The sequence below is a fragment of the Henckelia pumila genome, chromosome 3 (assembly GCF_033568475.1).
Source record: "Henckelia pumila isolate YLH828 chromosome 3, ASM3356847v2, whole genome shotgun sequence".
Lineage (NCBI taxonomy): Eukaryota > Viridiplantae > Streptophyta > Magnoliopsida > Lamiales > Gesneriaceae > Henckelia > Henckelia pumila.
In genome coordinates, this window is record NC_133122.1 from 45,020,014 (window position 1) to 45,041,912 (window position 21,899).

At 34.3% G+C, this 21,899-nt stretch overlaps 1 protein-coding gene across 2 annotated transcripts; it reads right to left on the minus strand.

The window, feature by feature from the left end:
• Positions 1-2,144: 2,144 nt before the first annotated feature.
• On the minus strand, positions 2,145-5,795 carry LOC140890905 (protein kinase STUNTED-like). 2 transcript variants are annotated; one of them, XM_073299060.1, is made up of 10 exons: positions 5,471-5,794; positions 5,162-5,241; positions 4,550-4,745; positions 3,986-4,075; positions 3,657-3,905; positions 3,411-3,571; positions 3,234-3,313; positions 2,998-3,145; positions 2,760-2,909; positions 2,145-2,663 (listed from the first exon to the last, which is right to left on the minus strand). In XM_073299060.1, exons 1-10 carry the CDS (start codon positions 5,640-5,642, stop codon positions 2,424-2,426), a joined length of 1,566 nt encoding a protein of 521 aa, XP_073155161.1. In that variant the 5' UTR covers positions 5,643-5,794; the 3' UTR covers positions 2,145-2,423. The 2 variants fall into 2 exon arrangements, with proteins under 2 accessions (XP_073155161.1, XP_073155160.1); XM_073299059.1 differs by having other exon boundaries at positions 3,986-4,745; positions 5,471-5,795.
• Positions 5,796-21,899: the final 16,104 nt, after the last annotated feature.

Here is a 21,899-nt window from a genome sequence, read left to right on the forward strand (position 1 = left end):
AAGATCTCGACTCTTTCTCTGTTCTCATTTCAACTTTTCTGAAGGAATTCTGATTATACACGTGCCTATGCTGATAATCAAGTTAATAATCTGATATGTATTGCATAAATTGCAATTTAGTCCCTCAAGTTGTCATTAATTGCAATTCAGTCCTCGACCTTCTCTTTAAGTCAATTTCAATCCTAAATAATTTAAGAATATTAGAATTTAAATCAAAACTCTAAATATTTTCAAATTAAATATATTCGGATTAAAATTAAATAACTTCGGATTAATTAAATAATCCTGGCCTTTTGCACTTTAGCCCTTGCAACTTCAATATTTGCAAATCAGTCCCTGATCGGGTTGTATCTTCAAAATTCATCTTCTTTAATTCCCGAAACATGGAATTTAATCTTAAATCTCATAAATATTCAAATCGAATATTTATTCTTTTAATTTAAGAATTCTCGGGATTTAATTCTCAAAATCCATAAATTCTCAAATTAAATATTTTCGGTTCAAAAATTTAATCTATCATGTCCATAACTTCTCAAATCAATATTAGCTCATATTATGGAATTTAATTCTCAAATCCCATAATTAATAACTTAATATTTTTGGGCCTTACACGTTTGCTCCCGTCGCAAAATTGAATACAGTCCGAGTTTTACTCTCATTAGCTGTGAATCTAGATTGGTCCTTGAACCAGTTAGACATTAAAAATGCGTTTCTCAATGGCGATTTGGAGGAGGAAGTGTTTATGGATGCCCCACCAGGATTCGAGGAAAACTTTGGAGGGAAGGTGTGCAAACTAAAAAAAATCCCTGTATGGATTGAAACAATCTCCACGGGCATGGTTTGAAAAGTTCTCGAAATCAGTAAGAAGACAAGGCTATAGCCAAGGACAATCAGATCATACAACGTTAGTAAAACATAATTGTGATGGAAAAATGGCTATTCTGATTGTTTATGTTGATGATATAATTCTCACAGGAGATGATGATTCGGAAATAAACCGGCTGAAAAAATGTCTTGCATCAGAATTCGAAATTAAGGATCTTGGTCCTCTGCGTTACTTTCTAGGAATGGAGGTTGCTAGATCCAAGAAGGGAATTTATGTGTCTCAAAGAAAATATATCTTGGATCTACTTGAAGAAACATGGATGAGTGGATGCAGGCCCAGTGACACTCCCATGGATCCGAATCAAAAGTTGGGAAAAGTGCATGAAGGTAAACTAATTGAGAAGGGGAGATATCAACGTCTTGTAGGGAAATTAATTTATCTTTCTCATACAAGGCCTGATATTGCATTTGCAGTGAGTGTGGTGAGTCGGTTCATGCACTCACCTTGTGAAGAACACCTAGAAGCAGTATACAAGATTCTGCGATATCTCAAAAGTTCTCCCGGGAGAGGATTATTGTTTAAGAAAGAAAGTCAAAGAAACATTGAAGTTTTTACTGATGCAGATTGGGCAGGATCAGTCTCTGATAGAAAATCCACTTCTGGATATTGCACTTTTCTTTGGGGAAACCTTGTTACTTGGAGAAGTAAGAAACAATCTGTTGTGGCAAGAAGCAGTGTTGAAGCTGAGTTGAGGGCGATGGCTAATGGAGTGTGTGAGATATTGTGGTTAAAAAGAGTCCTTGAGGAATTGAAGTTGAACTTGGAGGTCCCAATGAAGTTATTTTGTGATAATAAATCTGCCATTAGTATAGCTAACAACCCAGTTCAACATGATCGCACGAAACACATTGAGGTTGACAGACACTGAAAAGCTGGAAAATGGAGTTATTTGCATGTCTTTTGTTACATCTGAACAACAAATTGCTGATGCCTTGACGAAAGGTCATTTTAGATCAAAGATTGAAGACTTTACTCGCAAGTTGGGCATGATAGATATTTTTGCACCAACTTAAGGGGGAGTGTGGTACAATTGGAATAGAATAAGTTATTTTTAGTATAGTATCCTTTTAATATTTGTTCCTTATTTGTACCCATTAGTTAAGGTAACTAGACTTGTATATAGGGTGCTTGTAATTACACAAATAAGAGAGAAATAAATTAATGAGAAATTTTCAGATTTTCTCTTTTCTTCTCTGCGATTTCACTGTGCTTTCATATATACTTGAAAACAACGAGACTTCCTACCATTACATTTCACTCGAGTAAAAGCCACCTTTTTCGCCGTAATAAATACCTAAATGGTGAACTCAGCTGTACATTTTTGGAACGTAAACAAACAATTATCGACAAATTTTACCTCATCCTACCAAAGAAAATACCCTACGTCCTTTGTATGAGGACGACCGCGGGAGGCAAGGAGGAGGCCTAAACATTGATACCTCTCATCCAAAACCTAGAAAAATGTGGGGCTATGTCAAATGTATACAGACAAACAAACAAATGGAACACGTCAGAAGAAATTGTGAGAGAACATAATTCAGTCGAAGCTTGTTGATCGGCTCCATCTACCACCCAAGTAATCCTCCACCGAGATGTTCTGCTCGGTGCTGCTAATGGAATCGGACTCGTTTTCCAAATTAAGCAACGCAAGATTGAGGAAGGATTGGATGTTTGTTGGGGAAGGTTCACCGAGAATATCATTTTCGGCTTTGGAAGAATCGATCTCGGTGCGTGCCCACTCAATAACTTCTGGAGAACCTTGAAGGAGTTTGAGAATCTGTTTGAAGAAAACACAAATAGTTCAAATGTGCAACTCCTCGAGGGGTTTACTACATGAAATATGTTTGAATCAGTGTTTTTAGCAAATGCTTACAAGGCTGATTTCAGGACGAGATTGTGGGGAGTCTCTGATACAAAGGGTTGCAGCTGAGACAATTTTCTCAACTTGGTCATTGTCATATTTACCGGCCAAGTCGGGGTCTTGCAGTTCTGAAATATCTCCTTTCTTTAAAATGTGTCTTGCCTGAAAATATCACAGAGTTAAGGTTGTAGAATGGGCCGAAAAGGGAGGAGGATCTCCATTCATATTACATACTACTGAAAATACTCACCCACATTACCAAGCTTTCCTGGCCCGTTGGATGTCCATTATCGATTGGCTTTCTACCTGACAAAAGCTCGAGGAGTACAACTCCAAACGCATAGACATCAATTTTTTCGTCTAGTTTCCCATGCATAAAATACTCGGGAGCCAGGTAGCTGTCATATATATCAGAATAGAGAAATAAATCCTTTTACCCAGTGACTAGGAAAAGAATAGAAATTACTGTGTGTATAAAAGACTTGCCCAAATGTTCCAGTAACGTCAGAAGCACCAATATGATGTGAACAACTTGAAGCCCACGTAGCAAGCCCAAAATCAGCAAGCTGTAAAGGCAAATGAGTTTCAGGAATGGAAAAAAATCACATCAAAATTGTCACTGATGAATAATAAGCAAAGTAAACTTCCATGGCCAATTCATACCTGCGGCTCGAAATCATCTGAAAGAAGGATATTGGATGACTTTACATCTCTGTGAATGATTGGCTCGGCCGTATTGTGCAGATAGTCCAGTGCCTCAGCGACTCCTAAAGCAACCTTATATCGCTCTTCCCAACCAAATGATTTACCAAACTTTTGAGTACCTGCGACAGTCCACGGTTGTTAGCGACATTCTCTGGCACAAAAAATGGTGATGATCAGAATAAAGTGCAGGAAGAATGCACGCACCATGGAGGTTGTCCTCCAGACTGCCTCTGGATAAAAGATCATAAACCAAAAGTAGTCTGTCATCCTCTAAACAAAATCCAACTAAAGAGATTATGTTTTTGTGGCGCAAGGACGTAATGATATTAATTTCAGAAAGAAACTGTTCCAATGCATCGCCAGATGGCTTCAGAATTTTAACAGCTAGCTCCTTGCCACCTTGCAGACAGCCTCTGTAAACCTCGCTGCTTCCCCCCTTTCCAATCAAATTTTCTATAATGAAGGAAAAGGTTACTAATTAGATTTCAAGAATGAGGGGAAGTTAAAATAATATAGAATTTGAGAGAACAAACCGGGTGCAAAATTGTTTGTTGCTTGCAAGAGTTCCTTGAAGCTAAATGATTGGCATGTAGTATAATATTTCTCGCCAAGACCCTTAAGTTCTGAGAAAATCTTAGAGGAATAAGCAACAGAATAAGTGTCATCTGACACAACAATAGCACTCTCCTCTTGATCCATTTCTAAACTACAATCATTCTTAAAAGATGAAGTGATCTGTTTCTGATCAGGATAAATAGCTGCAACAGATTGTCGACCAGGTAGTTTCAAAAACATCCATTGCAATATTGACGACTTCCTAGAAGAAGCATCAGGTATTTTTTGTCTGTGTAGAAAAATATTGCGAAGCAATGCCCATCCAGAAGTGGATTCGAGTATTCTATGGGTATTAATGGGTACTAGAGCCATGGAACTTCCGGCATTTTTACTGCGTGATGATGATAAAACACTAATGGGTGGTGAATTCAAAGGGCTTTTGGGTGTGGTCCTTCTCCTTTTGGATCTTGATTCAGAAACATCGCAACTACTGAACTCCAGAACATTAGAAGCAGCTGATTCTCTTTGAAACACAATCTTACCATTATCAGCACATACAACTAATATATTGTTTTGGAGATTCTTAGCACAGTACTTGGCAACAGAGATCCTTGACCGAATGGTGTGACGGACCTCGGAAGTACCCACAATTAAACTTGTCGCACCACATGACTTTGCTTCTCGGGAGAGGATTTTTCGAACAGGTGATCCCCTGCAGACCTTAAGCTTTAGATCCACCTACAAAGATTTGTAATATTTATAAAGTGAACTTGAGAAACCATTATCACAATCAGTGAAGCATCAGATGGTTATCAAAAATAATTTGGAACAAAAGATTTTTTTGATTCAGCCTAAAATGGCTTTCCAGCTACTCCTGAATTGGAAACATAAAAAAACAAAAAAAAAAAACAAAAAAAAAACAATGGTTCCACCTATCGGGGCCATAAATCAAACATTTTGGAACACAGCACCTACTGAACAACATTACATGGAAATAAAAAGAAGGCCTAAATTTTAGAAATACGTATGGAATCACGAAAATCTCAGAGTTAAGTCGGGAAAAAGAACAAAGAAATTCATTCAACCTAAAAAAGTACAAATTAAATTAAATTCATCGAGAAGAAGAAGAAGAGATATTATTATAATAGAGAGACCTGTTTCAGGTTACAGAAGCCTTCATAAGCAGCTAGCACGGAATCGAATGTTTTCACCAACGAAATCAGACTCGTCTTATCTGCTCCGCTCACAGGCAAAAAAAAAAAAAAAATCGTTATTCGAAGAGCAACACAATCAACAAACTCCAAATTTGAAACTAGCAACAACCCCGACTACTCCACAGGAACTATGAAATGAAAATCCATACTCTCACCAGTAAAAACACCCCCTCGAAATTCACGCAACTTGAAAAAAAACATGCTAAAAAATGATTTCCCATGCCCGGTTCCTCGCTTCAAATCACTCACCAGCACTTGGATCGAGGACATGCAACGCGATGACGCGATCACCGGCCTGTGCGACCTTCACCAACGCCCAAGTCAGTAATTCTCTGCTGCGTGAATCGAGCTTCACCCCGACGACCACCACCGCGCCTCCGCCGCAACTCTCGCCGGAGCATGGAGTCCCCGCCAATGTCATTCCAGATAGATCAAGCGGAAGCGACGCCGTTTGCGTTCTGGTCCGTTACCCTTGTTTCTCTCTCTACAATAAAGCAGTGCTTTAATATTCTTCGCCTTGTCGAGCCTCCAAGTCAGGGAAGAGGAAATGAATCCATTATTAGTTAATACTCCTTATAAAATGCACTGCAACCACACAACTAATAAATTCAGGCTTTTAATTCATTATTATTATTATAAATCCAAATTAATTATTTTCATGTAACACATCACTGCAAAACCCATGGATATGATGAAATTTTTCGCAGAGACAAATCTTATATATCAATTTTAATATATAAATTTTTTATTATGTACATTCACAAGAAAACTATTTTTGTATTAAAAAATATTATTTTTATTATAAATATTAACAAGATTTGACATGTTTCACGAATCTCGCCTCAAAAAACCTATAATTCATATGATATTATATTCTTTAATTTCATACATTAATTGGGTAAATCGAAACAAGCACAAACAATTTTAATAATTGTGATTGATTTAGCTTAAAAAAATTTAAAGTGTTACGTTGTAGCGATAGTTGTTTCGTTTTTTAAAAATATGTATATATTTCTCATATAAGTGATATATATATTATATCGTATAAGTGCTTATTTATTATTCGTCCATAGACGAATGATAGAAAAAACTAATACGCAAGCAGACTGCATGATATTCAATTATTGATCATATAATCTAATATTAAAATATTAATTCATAAAATAAGATGTGTGATTTATAAAGAATTGATGCTTATATAATTGAATTTGACACACACGCACACATACGTGTAAATATCCATCATATACTTATACTAAATACCAAATTATTAAACTCAGATGTTTTTTATATTAGCAACTTTTTATGTCATTGACTGTCCATATTTTATATTATTACCAATATTATGTATGTGTTGTGTGTTTGTACCATTTGTTTTTTATTATTATATTTATTGTTGGAGTTGAGTTAAATTTTGGGTTATGAACCATTTGTATTGAAAACATTTGCAATTATTTTATTATTATTTGATAGATTATTCGTGTGGAAAATGCCCGTTTTTTTTAAAAAAAATAATGATGATTATGTAAGTTCTTTGTATGATAAGGTTCGTATTATCAATTGAAAATTATTTTGTTTAGTGAGTTATTCGTAGTGTTGTCATTTAATACCAAGAGCAAGTTAGTTAGTATTGATATTGTCAATACTATTATATATAATATAAAAAGGTCTAAAGTAACTAACTTTGAGATTATGGTATAAATAATATAATTTTTAATAAATCAAAAGTACTTTTATGAAATTACAAAAAAAACACATTATTTTAATTTAATCAAAAAATATCTCAAACACCTATTTCAGTTTTTTTTTATCTATAACTATCATATCTAATAAAATATTTTTTACCTTTATATGTAACTTTGAATTTTTAAATGGTTATATCTCATTTAACATAAAAAAATAACTTAAATATTGTGTTTTTCAATTTTTTTATATAATCTTAAAGTGTTTAACAAAAATACAATATTTTGGGATTTTACTTTATAATATTAAATATCATTTATATGAAAATACTTTTAAAATATAAAGATATTATGAACATATCATATATAATATTTTTGTATTATATTACATGCACATGATATGTGTGCATCAGCTACTAGTTTATATAATAGTGTAATGTAGATAGCATTAGTTATTCAAGAAAATGTTTGTTTTCAATGATTTATCAACAAGAGTTGATATTTACATTCAATATCGTATTATTTACATTTCACTTCATATATAAAATGGAGTTCGAATTTACTCACAAATAAAATGAAAATAACAAAAAATATAGTGTAAAAATATTTAAATTTTCTTTCAATTTTATTCAAATGATTATACCATCTATCATATAAAAATATATCACAATCTTTTTCATACATATATCTATCACATAAAAATATATACACAATCTTTTTTAATACATATATGTGTGTGTGAATCGCGTGTAAGAGAGGGGGGGGGGGGGGGGGGGGGGGATTAAGAAAATGTATCGTCGTTAAGAAAATTTATTAGGGATGATTCAGCACTCGCAGCATGCAAGGTATCTTTCAAATATTAATTACCATTTACATTTTGAATAATCACGAAATGGGATTATGATATTTTTTGAGTTATGATTCGGTTTATTTATTTTTGTTCATTATTTTCCGTGTCGAATGTAATTATTTACAAATGAATTATTCGTTTAATGAATGCTCAAAAAAAAATTATTTATTTATTTATTTATTTTGAAGGTAGAACTTGTAATTTTATTATATATGGTAACCATAGTTCATTACAAGATTGATCAACCAAAATAAGATTGTTTTTTTAAAAAAAGTTTTTGAGCTTATTTCTTCAGAAATTTTTCAAAAACAATTAAAAAAATTCAAAAGCTAGTATTTTATCTTTGTTATATAATATAGATAGGTTATGAGATGGGATGCAAAAATAAAGTCTTCATTAATTACATTGCCACAAATTTAATTGAGATGGTGTAGGTTAGAAAAGGGTTTAATTTTCTTTGACTGGTGATCAGCATGAGATTGTTAACCTTAAATTATTATTTATTGTTGTAATTGACATGCACTAATTAATTCCACATTTTATACATTTCATTAACACAGCTTTGACCACAACAAAATAATTGTTATTATGATATTAAGCCTCATTCTCCAACGTTTTATTAAAATGTTATTTAATAATCTCAAAATGGTATTATTTAATTAAGTTAAACTCAATAATTTTGAAATTCATAGATTATATATTTATTATTAATAATGGAATAATATATCAGATCGTAAATTTATAATCTATTTATTTATACATTAGTTTTTTTTGAAAGGATTTATACATTAGTTAAATAAGGTATAATGAATTTTAAATTATATTATTATGGGGTAAACTTAAAATCCATTTTGATTAACATGAAATACTATATAGTCTTGCAGAAGTAAATTTGTAGTTTATAAGTTTACTTATCTAAACAAAAATACATTTAAAATCAATGAACTGATATATTTCTGTATAAACACAACCTTAAAAAATTTAAGGCACGAATGTTCAATATTGTAGCCTTCTTTCCCAATTGGAAATTTAATATTGTAAGACAGGTTATAATTATAAACTAAATAAATATAATGCTTGGTCAAGTGTGTTCCTCTGAAAGGTTAGAAGGAAAGCATGGACCTACGCATGGTTCCTTTTTGTGGTCAAAAGACAAATGATTCCCTTTCAATGGTCGTTCAACCGTGGCTATTTGATTTTTTTAAAAAAATAATTTTATTTAATTTTGATAATTCATTGAATGCAATTTTATCCTAAAAAAAGACTTAAAACTTTATTCACGAGATCATATTTTAAAAATAGATCTAAAGATAAATATTTTCATATGTGTGGTCTATCGAAAAATATATGAACCTGATCATATGTATCGATAATTATATCATCATTTGATGCACATGCACTCTTAAGACAGGAGACTTGTGCCAATTAGCATACATTTAGTTATTGTCAATATAATTTATTTTGAGTTATTTATTAACATTTAAAGTGCAAGCCAAAGTAGATACCACGGGAAATTTCAAGCTACTTATTTTCCTCAATTGCAAAAATCTAAGAAAGGTCCCTCTCGAGGGTCAATCTCAAAAGCTTCTCTATAGCGAATGAGACCATGTCTTCAAAGTTCAAAGCACATCAACCTTATAAGCAATAATTGTGATTGTAATGAAGCACTCACCTTTTTCTTCATAATTTTTTCTTTAAAACACAGTAACTTTATAGGTAGTGTTTAGGATTACTTTTAAAAAATACTTTTCGGTTTTTCTTCACAAATTTTGAAAACAGTTTATGATAGTGTTTGAGAGTGATAAATGAAAATGCTTTTGAATTTTTTGTCACAATTTTTTTAATGAAAAATTTGTGATGAAAGAGCCGAAAATTACTTCCTATAAGCATTCACTAACACTGTCATAATACATCTTGAATTAATTTACTTTACCAACGCCATATATGATTCATTATAATATTCAAATTTTGGGGTAATGAAACATTTTCTTATCTCATTATTCGATCAAAATGCTCTCGGAGTGCAATAATTATTCTGTCTAAGAAAACAATCAAAATGTAGTATTTGAGCTGTGGTACGACTTTAAATATTTGAGTTGCATCGTTATCATCAACTATAATTTTTGATAAAAAGAAGTGTTTGATTATAAATTCCCAATTAAAATGATAATCCGTTACGGGTGGTATTTTGTTCCGTTAAAAAATATTGTTTGCCTTTGAAGATGAAAGATATTCACCTACTTAAATAAAAACTTTTAGTTCATTCATTTTTTTGTCTTGAAACTTCCCTTCAAGAAAATCATGAGTAAGTCTCTTATTGAATCACTCTCATATGAAAAACTTAGTTAGACACTTAGACTATTACAAAATGTAATACATTGATATAAATTATCTTAAGCATGTAAGCGCGAGGGTCTTATGACAAATTACTTTGGAATATCTTTTGAGAATAATCCCATTTGCAATTTCGCACGCAAAAGTTGAAACCAAATGAAGTAATTTTCCCCCACCACTCATTCTCTTTGCACTCGATTCGTTTGCCTTTGTAATGCAACTTTATTTTCTCTTTTTTTGGTACTTTGGGAACTTAATCAAATTAAATGAGCAAAGTTTCACGAGAATAACTAAAATAAAAGTAAGGAATTAATTATGACTTTCAAAGTAAGCTACGTGAACAAGCGATCATGATGAGATCCATTGAAAAGATGAAACTAAAATTAAAAAAATATCTTGGGGAGATAATTAAATATTTTTTTATTCTATGTATGTATTAGAAAATTTATTTATTTGTACTAATTAAAGTATAGAGTTCAAAAAAGTATAGAGCTAATTTTTGTATATTGGTGAAACCTTTTTATGATTCCAAAATTATATTTTAGTTACTCAAATTTATATTTGGCATATCTTAATTTTTTCGCCTAACATTTCAATTTAAAAAACTGATATCATTCGTTTTAATTTTTTTAAAGCCACTTCTCTATTTTTGGTCGGCATCAAACATGATGTTTACATTGTTTGGTTTGGTGTATTATTAATCTATGTATAATTATCTCATCCAATTTCGTGTTATTTTTGTCATATTATTTATTCATTTATTAATTATTAATTTTACATCAATCAAATGAAATAAACTATAATCAATTCATCTAATCAAATAATAGATTAACTATTATTTCTTATTTATTTTTAATTACATAATATTATTATCTATGTATTACTTATTCTATCACTCAAACCAAACGTAGTTATCATAGTTTTTTAAAACTCTAAAGATAACTATTTTGCATATGAGGTACGGAGTTAAGGAGGTCAGTGGTTGCACTCATCTATCTCAACTTCATCTCGTCGATAGTATGTCATTGATGGGCTTATCGTCAGCCAACAAATTTAAAATTTCTACTCCCTAACAAAACGAGTATAGTAATGAGCAGGGTCGAATCCACAGAGAACGAAAATTTATCTCTTTCGAGGAATAACAAATAAAAAGGGGAAATTTTTGGTTTTCAGTAATAAAATAAAAAATTAAGACTATTGCGAAAATTAAACAATAAATGGGATGAACAAATAATTAAATGAGAAATTCAATATTTTACCAAACTATGATTCAAGGAATTTCCGTATTCCAATTATATCACTGATCATCGGCTAACAAATAATTTATTCATGCAATTCTAGCAATTAACCTTAAAATCATAGGGATAGCCACTAAGATTTTTGCGTTCTCCTATTTTAATTGACCAAACCCAGCATTCAGTCAAAACTTATCAATAACCAACTGGGCACAATAGCGTTCCATGTTGATTAAAAATAGCTTTTCGATTTGTGAAAACAGTTAATCCTAAAATATAACAATCGAGATAGCTGCAATTGTTAAACCTAGTTTAGTTAATTTATTTAGATCAAACATGTCATGATAGCACAACACACCTAATCTATCGCTACTCAAGTACCAATCATTCAAGATAATTACGGATCATTGAATTCTTGGATAGCAATAGAAAATCATAAATAGATTTATTTGTCAGATTAATCGACTCACAACTTTCATGAAATAAATCATAAATTAACAAATACTAATTCAAACTCAAAACCTCACAGTGATAAATTGAAATACAAGAAATATCCCTTGAATCAGAAATAAAAAAACTTAGCCAAGCCTAGCTGACTTCATAATTCTCTAGAAATATAAAAGATTAAACCTAGAAATTATGAAGAGAAAAATAAAAAAATATTCACTGTCTTGGCCGTGCAGAGCGTGTAGAACGCAGGAACAGAACTTTGGAATTTTCCCTATCCCTAAACTAACGTGTAAAACTAAGAAAAAAATAAAAAAATAAAATCCCAAAAATTCAAAAAGAGATAAAGTCTAACTAAAAAGATAATTAGAGATATTGTTTTTTAAATAGAAATCTCCAACTATCTTTATTTATCTAGAAGAAAATCCTTTCTTCAAAAGTCTTCCATAAATTAAATACCATATTTAGAATTCCTAAAATATGATATTTTCTTCTCAAATTCTGAAATCTTAAATATCCCACTAGACAGTAAAAGTGTAGTAACACAGCGCACCCACGCTTTGCTCCAGATCCTCTTTTAGTTTGCTCAATTCCTCAAAATTTCTCTTGGCAACTCCAAATGTGATAGAATTCAACTCTTTTAGCCCAAATTTTGTCCAAGATCGTCAAAATTACTCCAACTACAAAACACAACAAAAAATGCACCAATTAACATATGTAAAATACAAAAACCCAAGAAATATGATATTGAAAATATAAATATTATGAACCTATCAAAATCTCTCACACCTAAATCATGTTTGTCCTCAAGCATATAATAGTTCAATCCATCATCCCAACTCATCATCCTCATTTCTCTTCCTCAACCAATCCCATACAAATATTCATGCATATCATGCATCAAAACAAGCCAAAAGAAAAAATTCTCACACCAACATCATAGACAATCAACTCAATCAATTGTATTGAAATTAAAATGCATAAGGTCCAACAACTCCTCACGGGATTCACTCATTGCATTCAACAAAAAATATTTTTGGTGTATATATATATATATCAAAGAAAACGCTCATGTCAAAACATAGAAGATTTTTAACCATAAGCTTGCAAATATATCACGTTTTTCCCATCAAATGAATGAATTAAAATTCATGATCAAAGGGCATAAAATGGGTTGTAACGGGGCTAGGGGTAAGGTAGGAAAAAAAGATAAAATGGCTAATAGAATTGAAATGATCATATAAATCCTTCCACAGACACCAATTCACCCAATTATTCATATGCAGCTCATTAAAATATTAACTTCCAATAAACTCATTCATCACTCTTCAATTTTTTTTTTCAACTATCTTCTCTTTTCTTTTTGACTTTTTTTTTTAATTTCCCGTATTTTTTCTTTCTTTTTTTTCGAGAATTCGAAATGTAGAAAAGAGAATTATAAGACTCGGAGCATAAGTAACTAAGTCTCCACATTTTTCACAGCTTTTGCTTCAAATAGTGTCTTATGTGAAAATTTTACATGATTCAATTCAAGGTTCAAAAATGGGATAATCAATAAAGAAAGGATTTTCATGGCTTGTAGTGTGGGTATTTTGCAAAGAAAAAGATCAGGCTCAAAATTGGCTCACTAAGGGTATATGATAAGGGTAGGTTCAAAGAAGGGGCATGTGAAAAAAATTGGTTTTAACCTAGGGCCCTTAATTTTTGAACAATGCATTCAATCCACCAAAAGGGGTTAATGAGAACATGTATAACAATGCAAGTTTTAGAAAAATCAACAATGCATGACAAACACACCATCAAGAAAAAAAAGCATGATATAGTGACTGCTCATTAGCTCAAATCTCACCACAAAAAAATTGGTTATGTGTTAGACCCATACATCTGTCCTTTCAACCAATTATCAAGAGCAACTACCTACAATGCAGCAAAGAGAATACAAAATTTTATTTTTTCATTTTTTTTCAAAGGATCAGTGTCAGAAGTATCCAGGATTCAGAAAAGAGAAACAATAATCATGAACTAAATACCTCTTGGACAGAAACTCACAAAATGGAATTAAAAGAAAGAAAAACAACAACAATAATTATCCACCTATAAGAATGACACAAACAACTTAAACCCTCCCACACCTAAATCTGGCATTGTCCTCAATGACATAAATAAATGCTCAAATAAAAAAATGAAAAGCGCAAGGATAGTTAGAGAACTCCCCTGACAGTTTTGAGCATTAACGAAAGTGTCATCTACTGCTGAGGTGGGGGAAACGGCGGATAAAAACCCATGTGTCGATAAAATGCCAGCTGATTTTTCTCCATTCTTATCAATTGCTGCCGGATATCAGAAATTTCCTTGATGAAGCGCCTGGTAGACGGTCGAGAACCGGATAATGGTGTAGAAATCGGTGATGGTGGACGAATGTCCAGTGGCTCGGGCGAGATATCAGGATCAAAATTGGTCTGGCTGGACTTCGCTGAAGCAGGATCTGGTGGACAAAACGAGAAAACTCCCTGCACTTGTTTTATGAGTCTCATACTCTCTAAACAACGCAAATCCAAAGGATACATAAGACAAGCCACATGCAAATTATTATCATTCAAATCAAGCAATTTGGCATTGACAGCTAGTGCAGTAATCAAAGAACCAAGAATCAAATGGCGTTTATTTGCTACTACACTAGCAAATTGTGAAACCAACCAATAACCCAAATTAAATTTTTTCTGGCCTTTCATGCACCAAAGGAAAAAAAGTTCAGATTTTGTTAACACACCTGCAGAATCTTTTCGACCCGAGAAATTAAAAGCCAAGAACCTATGAATGTATTTCCAAGCTGGGTCATAAAGGTACGAGTCCTTGGACTTACTTGGGTCATAATATTTTTGGTTCGATGTAGCTCGATAAACAAGAATGAGAGTAAATTTGTCATCATAGTCACAAGCACTAGTCAAATAGTCATCAGTTTTAGCAAATTATTCGGTGATAAAACCAAAGGTCAGATTAAATTCAGTGATTGATAATTTGAAAGTGCTCCCCATCAAACGAAAACGAACTACTCCTGGGCTCGAGAGTGTAAAATTTTCAGGTTTGACAAATTCAAAAGTAGTATAAAACTCTTGCACCAGCTCGATATATGCAGGACATGAAATAGAAAAATAAGACTCCCACCCAATGTTATGAATTAATTTCAACGCTTTATCCTTAATATTCAAAGTCTCCAAGGTGGGGTGATCAATATAATTACAGGGAATTATTTGTTTTTGACAAATCAATTTGTACCTATCCTTTTCCGCCTTTTTAGTAAAAACTAAATTACCATTCAAATCAGATTCAGAAGACGGTAACACATTCATTCCCTTTCCCATTCTCGCCCTTTTATACGCAGGAGATGAACTAGATTCACCGACTCTCTTTTTTGTAGCACTAGACTCTCGACCCATGATACCAAAAAAAAAAAAATTATCTCACAACAAAGTATCTCACAACAATGAATCCCAAATCACAGTAATACACAAGCAATCAATTAATGAGCAAACAAAAAGGGAAGAGATATCACCGATTTGTTGTTGGCGGAGTCGCTGGCAGCAGATGAGAGGCACACGGCTGATTGAGATGAAAAGGGGCAGTAACGCCGAAGAAGATGAAGGTGATGGAGCAACTACGTCGGTGATCGCAGACGGCACTTCGAGATGGAGAATAGAAACAGCAGCTGGAGATGATGGAGATTGCCGATGATGATGATGATAAAGGCAGGGGGTGAACAGGGGACGCAGCAGCGGCGGTCTTTTGGAGAGCAGAAGCAGCGTTGTTGTGAGGAAGATGGTGGTGTACGCAGACGTCGGAGTGAAGTTTGCACGGTGAAGATGGGTAGTAGCGACGCTGCTGTTCCATGATGACGAAGGTGATACGATGGGGATGTTTGCGCGAGAAGATGGCAGGCGGCGTTGTGTTGAAGCATGAACGAGAGAGACGATGATGACGAGGCTGCTGTTGACGGCGGGTGGCAGCGATGAAGGACGTACAGAAGCGGTGTCCCTGTTATGATGAGAGGAACGGACTGTGATGATGAAAAACAGCGGGGTGATGCGATGGAGAAAATGGCAAGCGCCCGAATTGAAGAGTGCTAGCGGCAGTCGTTTGTGATGATTGTCGATGATGATGATGCTAAAGGCAAGGGATGAACAGGGGTATGCAGCGGCGGCGTTCTTGTTGGACATGAGAGAAACGAGTTCGGCGATGATTTTGTGAGGAAGATGGCGGTGTGAAGCTGGGACAAAGGTTGTTGATGATGGTGAAGGTGGCCGCTGTTTTGGAGACGAGGGAGAAAAGAAAAAAAAAACGACGCAAGAGAAAAGAGAGGAACAGAAACGAAAAAGGAGGCGGCGGCCCTGTAGAGAAAAAAAAAGGATTAACCCTTATTGATTATTATTATTAACGTAATTAATATAAAAAAAACTAAAATAAATTTCTAACTCTTTTTAAAACAGAAAATAATATTTATAGAAATTTATTTTCTGAAAATTTTAAACTTCTAAGGAAGAAAAATTGATTTTTTTGTACAAAAAAAAGAGTTTTCATAGGGCGTGGGCACGCCTTGTAAAAAATTATTTTCTGAATTTTTTTTTCAAAAGTAAGCATAAAAAAACTAATAATAATAAATACAAAAACGCTGGGTTGCCTCCCAAAAGCGCAATTTTTTAGCATCGTTATGCTCGACGTTACCAATCTCCTCAAGTTGTGGAATAATCAGGATATGTTAACTCGATCTCCATGTACGACACACTCTCATCTGCAAGAAACACCTTCAGTCGATGTCCATTCATTTTGAAAATTTTCTATGTATCCAAACTCTTAATTTCTACTGCACCATAAGGGAACACGTGAGTAACAACAAATGGACTAATCCATTGAGAACGAAGCTTACCTGACATGAATTTCAACCGAGAATTAAAGAGCAGTATTTTTTGGCCAACATTAAATTGCTTTCTCAAGATGGAGTTATCATGAAACAACTTCTTTTTCTCTTTATAAATCATTGAGTTCTCATAAGCCTCCAAACGTAGTTCCTCTAACTCTTGCAGGTGCAGCTTCCTAGTCTTTCCTGCCTCATCCAAATCCATGTTACAGCGTCTCACCACCCAATATGCTTTATGCTCAATCTCAACTGGCAGATGACACGTGTGACGACCCGGTTCTTAATCTCTCAAATCACAAAATTAATCCAAAATCATGAATTAAATCTAACTTTAAGCTATAAAGAAAAGGAAAAGAAAATAAAAAAAAAATTTAAATGAGCTGCGCTCGCGCGGCTAAAAAGTGTCGCGCGAGCGCACCCTGTTTTACTCAAAACAGAGGTGCAGCTCGGGGCTGCGCGCGAGCTGCTCTTTTCTACAGCTCGGGCACGGTCCTGGGCAGAAAAATATTCAGAAATTCTCAACATTTTCTCATCTTAGAAAACATCCTCAATCATCTGTACCAAATCTAAGAAATCTCATACAAATTCCAAAACATGAATAAGTATGTGGATTTTGCGGGCCAACTCAAGATTAGTCGTTCTTGAGTTTCAAAGTCCCTACTTCGCGATGTCGTCATTATACCTTCGTTTATCTCGGTTCTGAACTCTTCAAATCTGAAAGATACAACCAAAATACATATATCAAACTTTATTTCAATCTATCATTTTAGAAACGAGTCAAAACCATCAAGAATTCATCAATCAATCGCATTTCAAACCTCCACTCTTTCTTCGTTCGTTCAAGTCGACGTCTTGTGTCGTTTAGCCTTCAAACTCGACTGAAACGGAAGAATAAAATTCCATAACATTCACATCATCAAGATAAGTATTTCAGCTTAGCTATCGAATAACAAAACAGTCCAAAAACTCGATTAAACGGCGTAGCGATTGAAAATCGGTAACCGACGCAATCCCGAAACCATTTCTTTTATTCAAACCATATGTACGTGCTCTCAATCAAGAAAACCAGCTGATATATCATTCAAAACTTCATCTCAATAGCTATAAAAATCGATTAACATGCTGAAATCAAGATTGGATACAAATAACACAAACTCATCAATCCGGTTTCGATATAGAATCACATAAACGTCGATAAACATAATCGAAAACTCAACATCTGATATATATCAACTTTCGAGCTTCAAACCATACTGAAAGATATGTACACTTAAACTAAATCGAAGCCCTCGTCGTAAGGATTTCAGAACAATTTACGGAATCGAAATCGGACAACCGGTTCAAAAGTTATAAGGATTTGAAGATTGCAAATCCAAAAGAAACGAAAGGATCTCAGTTTTTCTGTTCTTCTTTTTCTGAATAGAGCCTAAAGTTACACGTGCACATGTTGAATCATATATTTCAAATCTGATAACTTTCAATCAAAATTGCACTTTAGTCCCTCAACTCTTCAATAATTGCAATTCGGTCCTCGGGCCTTATTTTAATTCAATTTCAATCCTAAATAATTTAAGAATATTAGAATTTAAATCGAAACTCTAAATATTCCCAAATTAAATATACTCGGATTAAAATTTAATAAATTCGGATTAATATTAATTAATCCGGGGCCTTACATTTCTCCCCCACTAAGACATGAGTTCGTCCTCGAATTCATAAACAGTATAGATATACAGTCCGCATGCTCATAAGAATAAAGAATAACTGAAAACTGAATCAGAACTCACATCAGTGGAATAGATAAGGAAATCGTTGCTTCATATCTTCTTCGACTTCCCAAGTTGCTTCTTCAACTCCGTGTCTACTCCATTGAATCTTCACCAATGGAATTGTCTTCATTCGGAGTTGCTTCGTCTTCCTATCAAGAATCTGAATAGGTCGTTCGAAATAGCAAAGAGTATCATCCAACTCAGCTTCATCAGATCGAATCACATGAGACGCATCAGATATATACTTCCTCAACATCGATACATGAAAGACATCATGTATCCCAGATAAAGACATAGGAAGAGCGAGTCGATAAGCTAGATTGCCTATCTTCTCGAGAATCTCATACGGCCCAATATACCTCGGAGATAATTTTTATCGTTTGCCAAATCGAACTGTGCCCCTGAATGGTGAAATTTTCAGAAACACCCTATCTCCCTGATCAAAAGATAACGGCCGTCGTCGTACATTTGCATATCTCGTATGTCTGTGTTGTGCTGTTCTCATTCTTTGCTGTATCAGTTTCACCTTCTCAGTCATCTGTCTGATCATATCTGGCCCTAACTCAGGTATCTCAGAAACATCATCCCAATACAAAGGCGATCGACACTTCTTTCCATATAATGCTTCGAATGGTGTCATCTCTATACTCGTCTGATAACTGTTGTTATAAGAAAATTCCACGAGTGGTATAGAATCTTGCCATGTAACACCAAAATCAAGTACTACAGCTCTAAGCATATCCTCAAGCGTCTGAATAGTTCGTTCGGATTGACCGTCAGTTTGAGGATGATAAGCAGTACTCAAATGTAAACGCGTACCTAGAGCTTCCTGTAGGCTATGCCAAAAGTGTGAAGTGAACCTCGGATCTCGGTCAGATACAATCGACTTCGGCACACCGTGTAGTCTTACCACTTCTCGAATATAGAGATCCGCCATTTGATCATGACGATAAGTCATTCGGTAAGGAATAAAGCATGCAGATTTCGTCAATCTGTCGATGATCACCCAAACAGCATCGCATCCTCGAGATGATCGTGGTAACTTCGTTACAAAGTTCATAAAAATGTGGTCCCATTTCCATTCAGGAATCGATAAACTCTGTAATAAGCCACCTGGTTTCTTTCTTTCAGCTTTCACCTGTTGGCAATTCAAACATTTAGATACAAATTCAGTCACATCAGACTTCATTTGTTTCCACCAGTACTGACTCTTCAAATCGTTGCACATCTTTCTGCCTCCAGGGTGAACACTGAAGCGACTACAATGGGCTTCTTTCAAAATATTCTGTCTCAAGTCTGCAATATCGGAAACAACTATTCGGTCATTCACATATAAGATATCATCGTCACTAACCTTGTACTCAGACTGATGTCCTGATCGAATCATTTCAATCGACTTCTGCACATTCTGATCGGCTTTTTGTGCTTCTTTGATACGAATCAATAACTCTGGCTCAGCACTGATTGCATACACTATCATCGGTCTTCTATCTGTCTCAAATACATACGCAGAAACACAACAATTCTCAATCAAATTAGATACACCTATAGTAGATAAAGATAGAGCACATACTTTTCTACTCAGGGCATCTGCTGCTGCATTAGATCTTCCCGGATAGTATTTGATTTCACAATCGAAATCCTTCAACAAATCAAGCCATCGTCGTTGTCTCATATTCAACTCAGATTGTGAGAACAGATACTTCAGACTTTTGTGATCAAAAAAGATTTCAAACTTCTCGCCATATAAATAATGTCTCCAGATTTTCAAGGCAAAGACGATTGCAGCCAATTCAAGATCATGAATCGGATACCTGACTTCATGTGGTTTCAGTTGTCGAGAAGCATAAGCGACAACATGTCATTTCTGCATTAAAATACATCCCAAACCCTGGTGAGAAGCATCACAATAAACAACAAAATCACCAGTACCTGTAGGGATTATTAAAATTGGCGCTGTAGTCAATCTCTTTTTGAGTTCGATAAAACTTCTTTCACACGCCTCAGACCATACAAATGGTGCATTCTTCTGTGTAAGCTGTGTAATAGGCTTCGCTATAGATGAAAAATCTCGAATGAATCGACGATAATAACCTGCCAAGCCCATAAAACTTCGAATTTCTGGCACAGATGTCGGTCTCTGCCAACTGATCACAGCTTCAACCTTACTCGGATCCACTGAAATACCATCTCCTGAAATTACATGACCAAGAAAAACAACTCGCTGCAACCAAAACTCACATTTGGATAACTTGGCATACAATTTCTCTTCTCTTAATATTCTCAATACAGTTCGGAGATGATCAGCATGTTCACACAGATTCTTAGAGTATATCAAAATATCATCGATAAAGATAATCACAAAGTCATCTAAATATCTTTGAAATACTCTATTCATCAATCCCATAAAAACTGCCGGTGCATTCGTTAGACCAAAAGGCATGACTATGAATTCATAATGGCCATATCTGGTTCTAAACGCAGTCTTAAGAATGTCTTCGTCTCTAACCCTCAGTTGATGATATCCGGATCGTAAGTCAATCTTCGAATATACTGATGATCCCTGCAATTGATCAAATAAATAATCGATACGAGGTAAAGGATAGCGATTCTTTACCGTTGCTTTGTTCAATTGCCGGTAGTCAATACACAATCTCATCGATCCGTCTTTCTTTCGAACAAATAATACCGGAGCACCCCATGGGGATACACTCGGTCTGATATATCATTTGGCCAACAAATCTTCAAGTTGGTCCTTCAGTTCTTTCAATTCAATTGGTGCCATTCGGTACGGTGCTTTCGATATCGGTTGTGTACCTGGCATCAATTCAATACCGAAATCTACCTCTCTGTACGGTGGCAATCCTGGAATCTCGTCAGGGAATACATCTGCAAACTCACTCACCACCGGTATATCAGTCAATTTCGGACTAGTCTTCAGTATATCGACTGCATAAATAAGGAATCCTTCTGCCCCTTTCTGTAACAAGTCAGTCATAGAAAGAACAGATATCAAAGGAATTTTGGCTCGTGATACCTTACCATAGAATTTCCATTCATCAGTCATATCAGGTCTGAACTTTACAATCTTCTGAAAACAATCCACTGTAGCTCTGTACTTGGTTAGCATATCGATACCGATTATGCAATCAAAATCAGATAACCCAAAAACGATACAGTCAAGCTCAACTTCATTACCTTCGTACTGTAGTACACAGTTTCTAACAGATTTCACTGATACTATACCTTTTTCCAATGGTGAAGATATAGACACTACAGTAGCTAATGACTCAACAGGCAATGAATACATCGTAACAAATTGTTCAGATATGCGACGCACCAGTATCAAATAAGACATAGGCAGGATAACCAGAAAGAAAACTGTTACCTGCAATCACATCGTCCGGTGCTGCTTGTGCTTGCTCTTCTATCAATGCAAACACTCGTGC

What these genes read in the sequence shown, in the direction of transcription:
- LOC140890905 (XM_073299059.1), bottom strand. Translation starts at nt 5,642, where the DNA reads ATGACATTGGCGGGGACTCCATGCTCCGGCGAGAGTTGCGGCGGAGGC. An exon ending in AACAAACAATTTTGCACCCG is followed by an intron (nt 3,906 to 3,985) that starts GTTTGTTCTCTC and finishes CCTTCATTATAG; the next exon opens with AAAATTTGATTGGAAAGGGG. An exon ending in CAGATGATTTCGAGCCGCAG is followed by an intron (nt 3,314 to 3,410) that starts GTATGAATTGGC and finishes TTGCCTTTACAG; the next exon opens with CTTGCTGATTTTGGGCTTGC.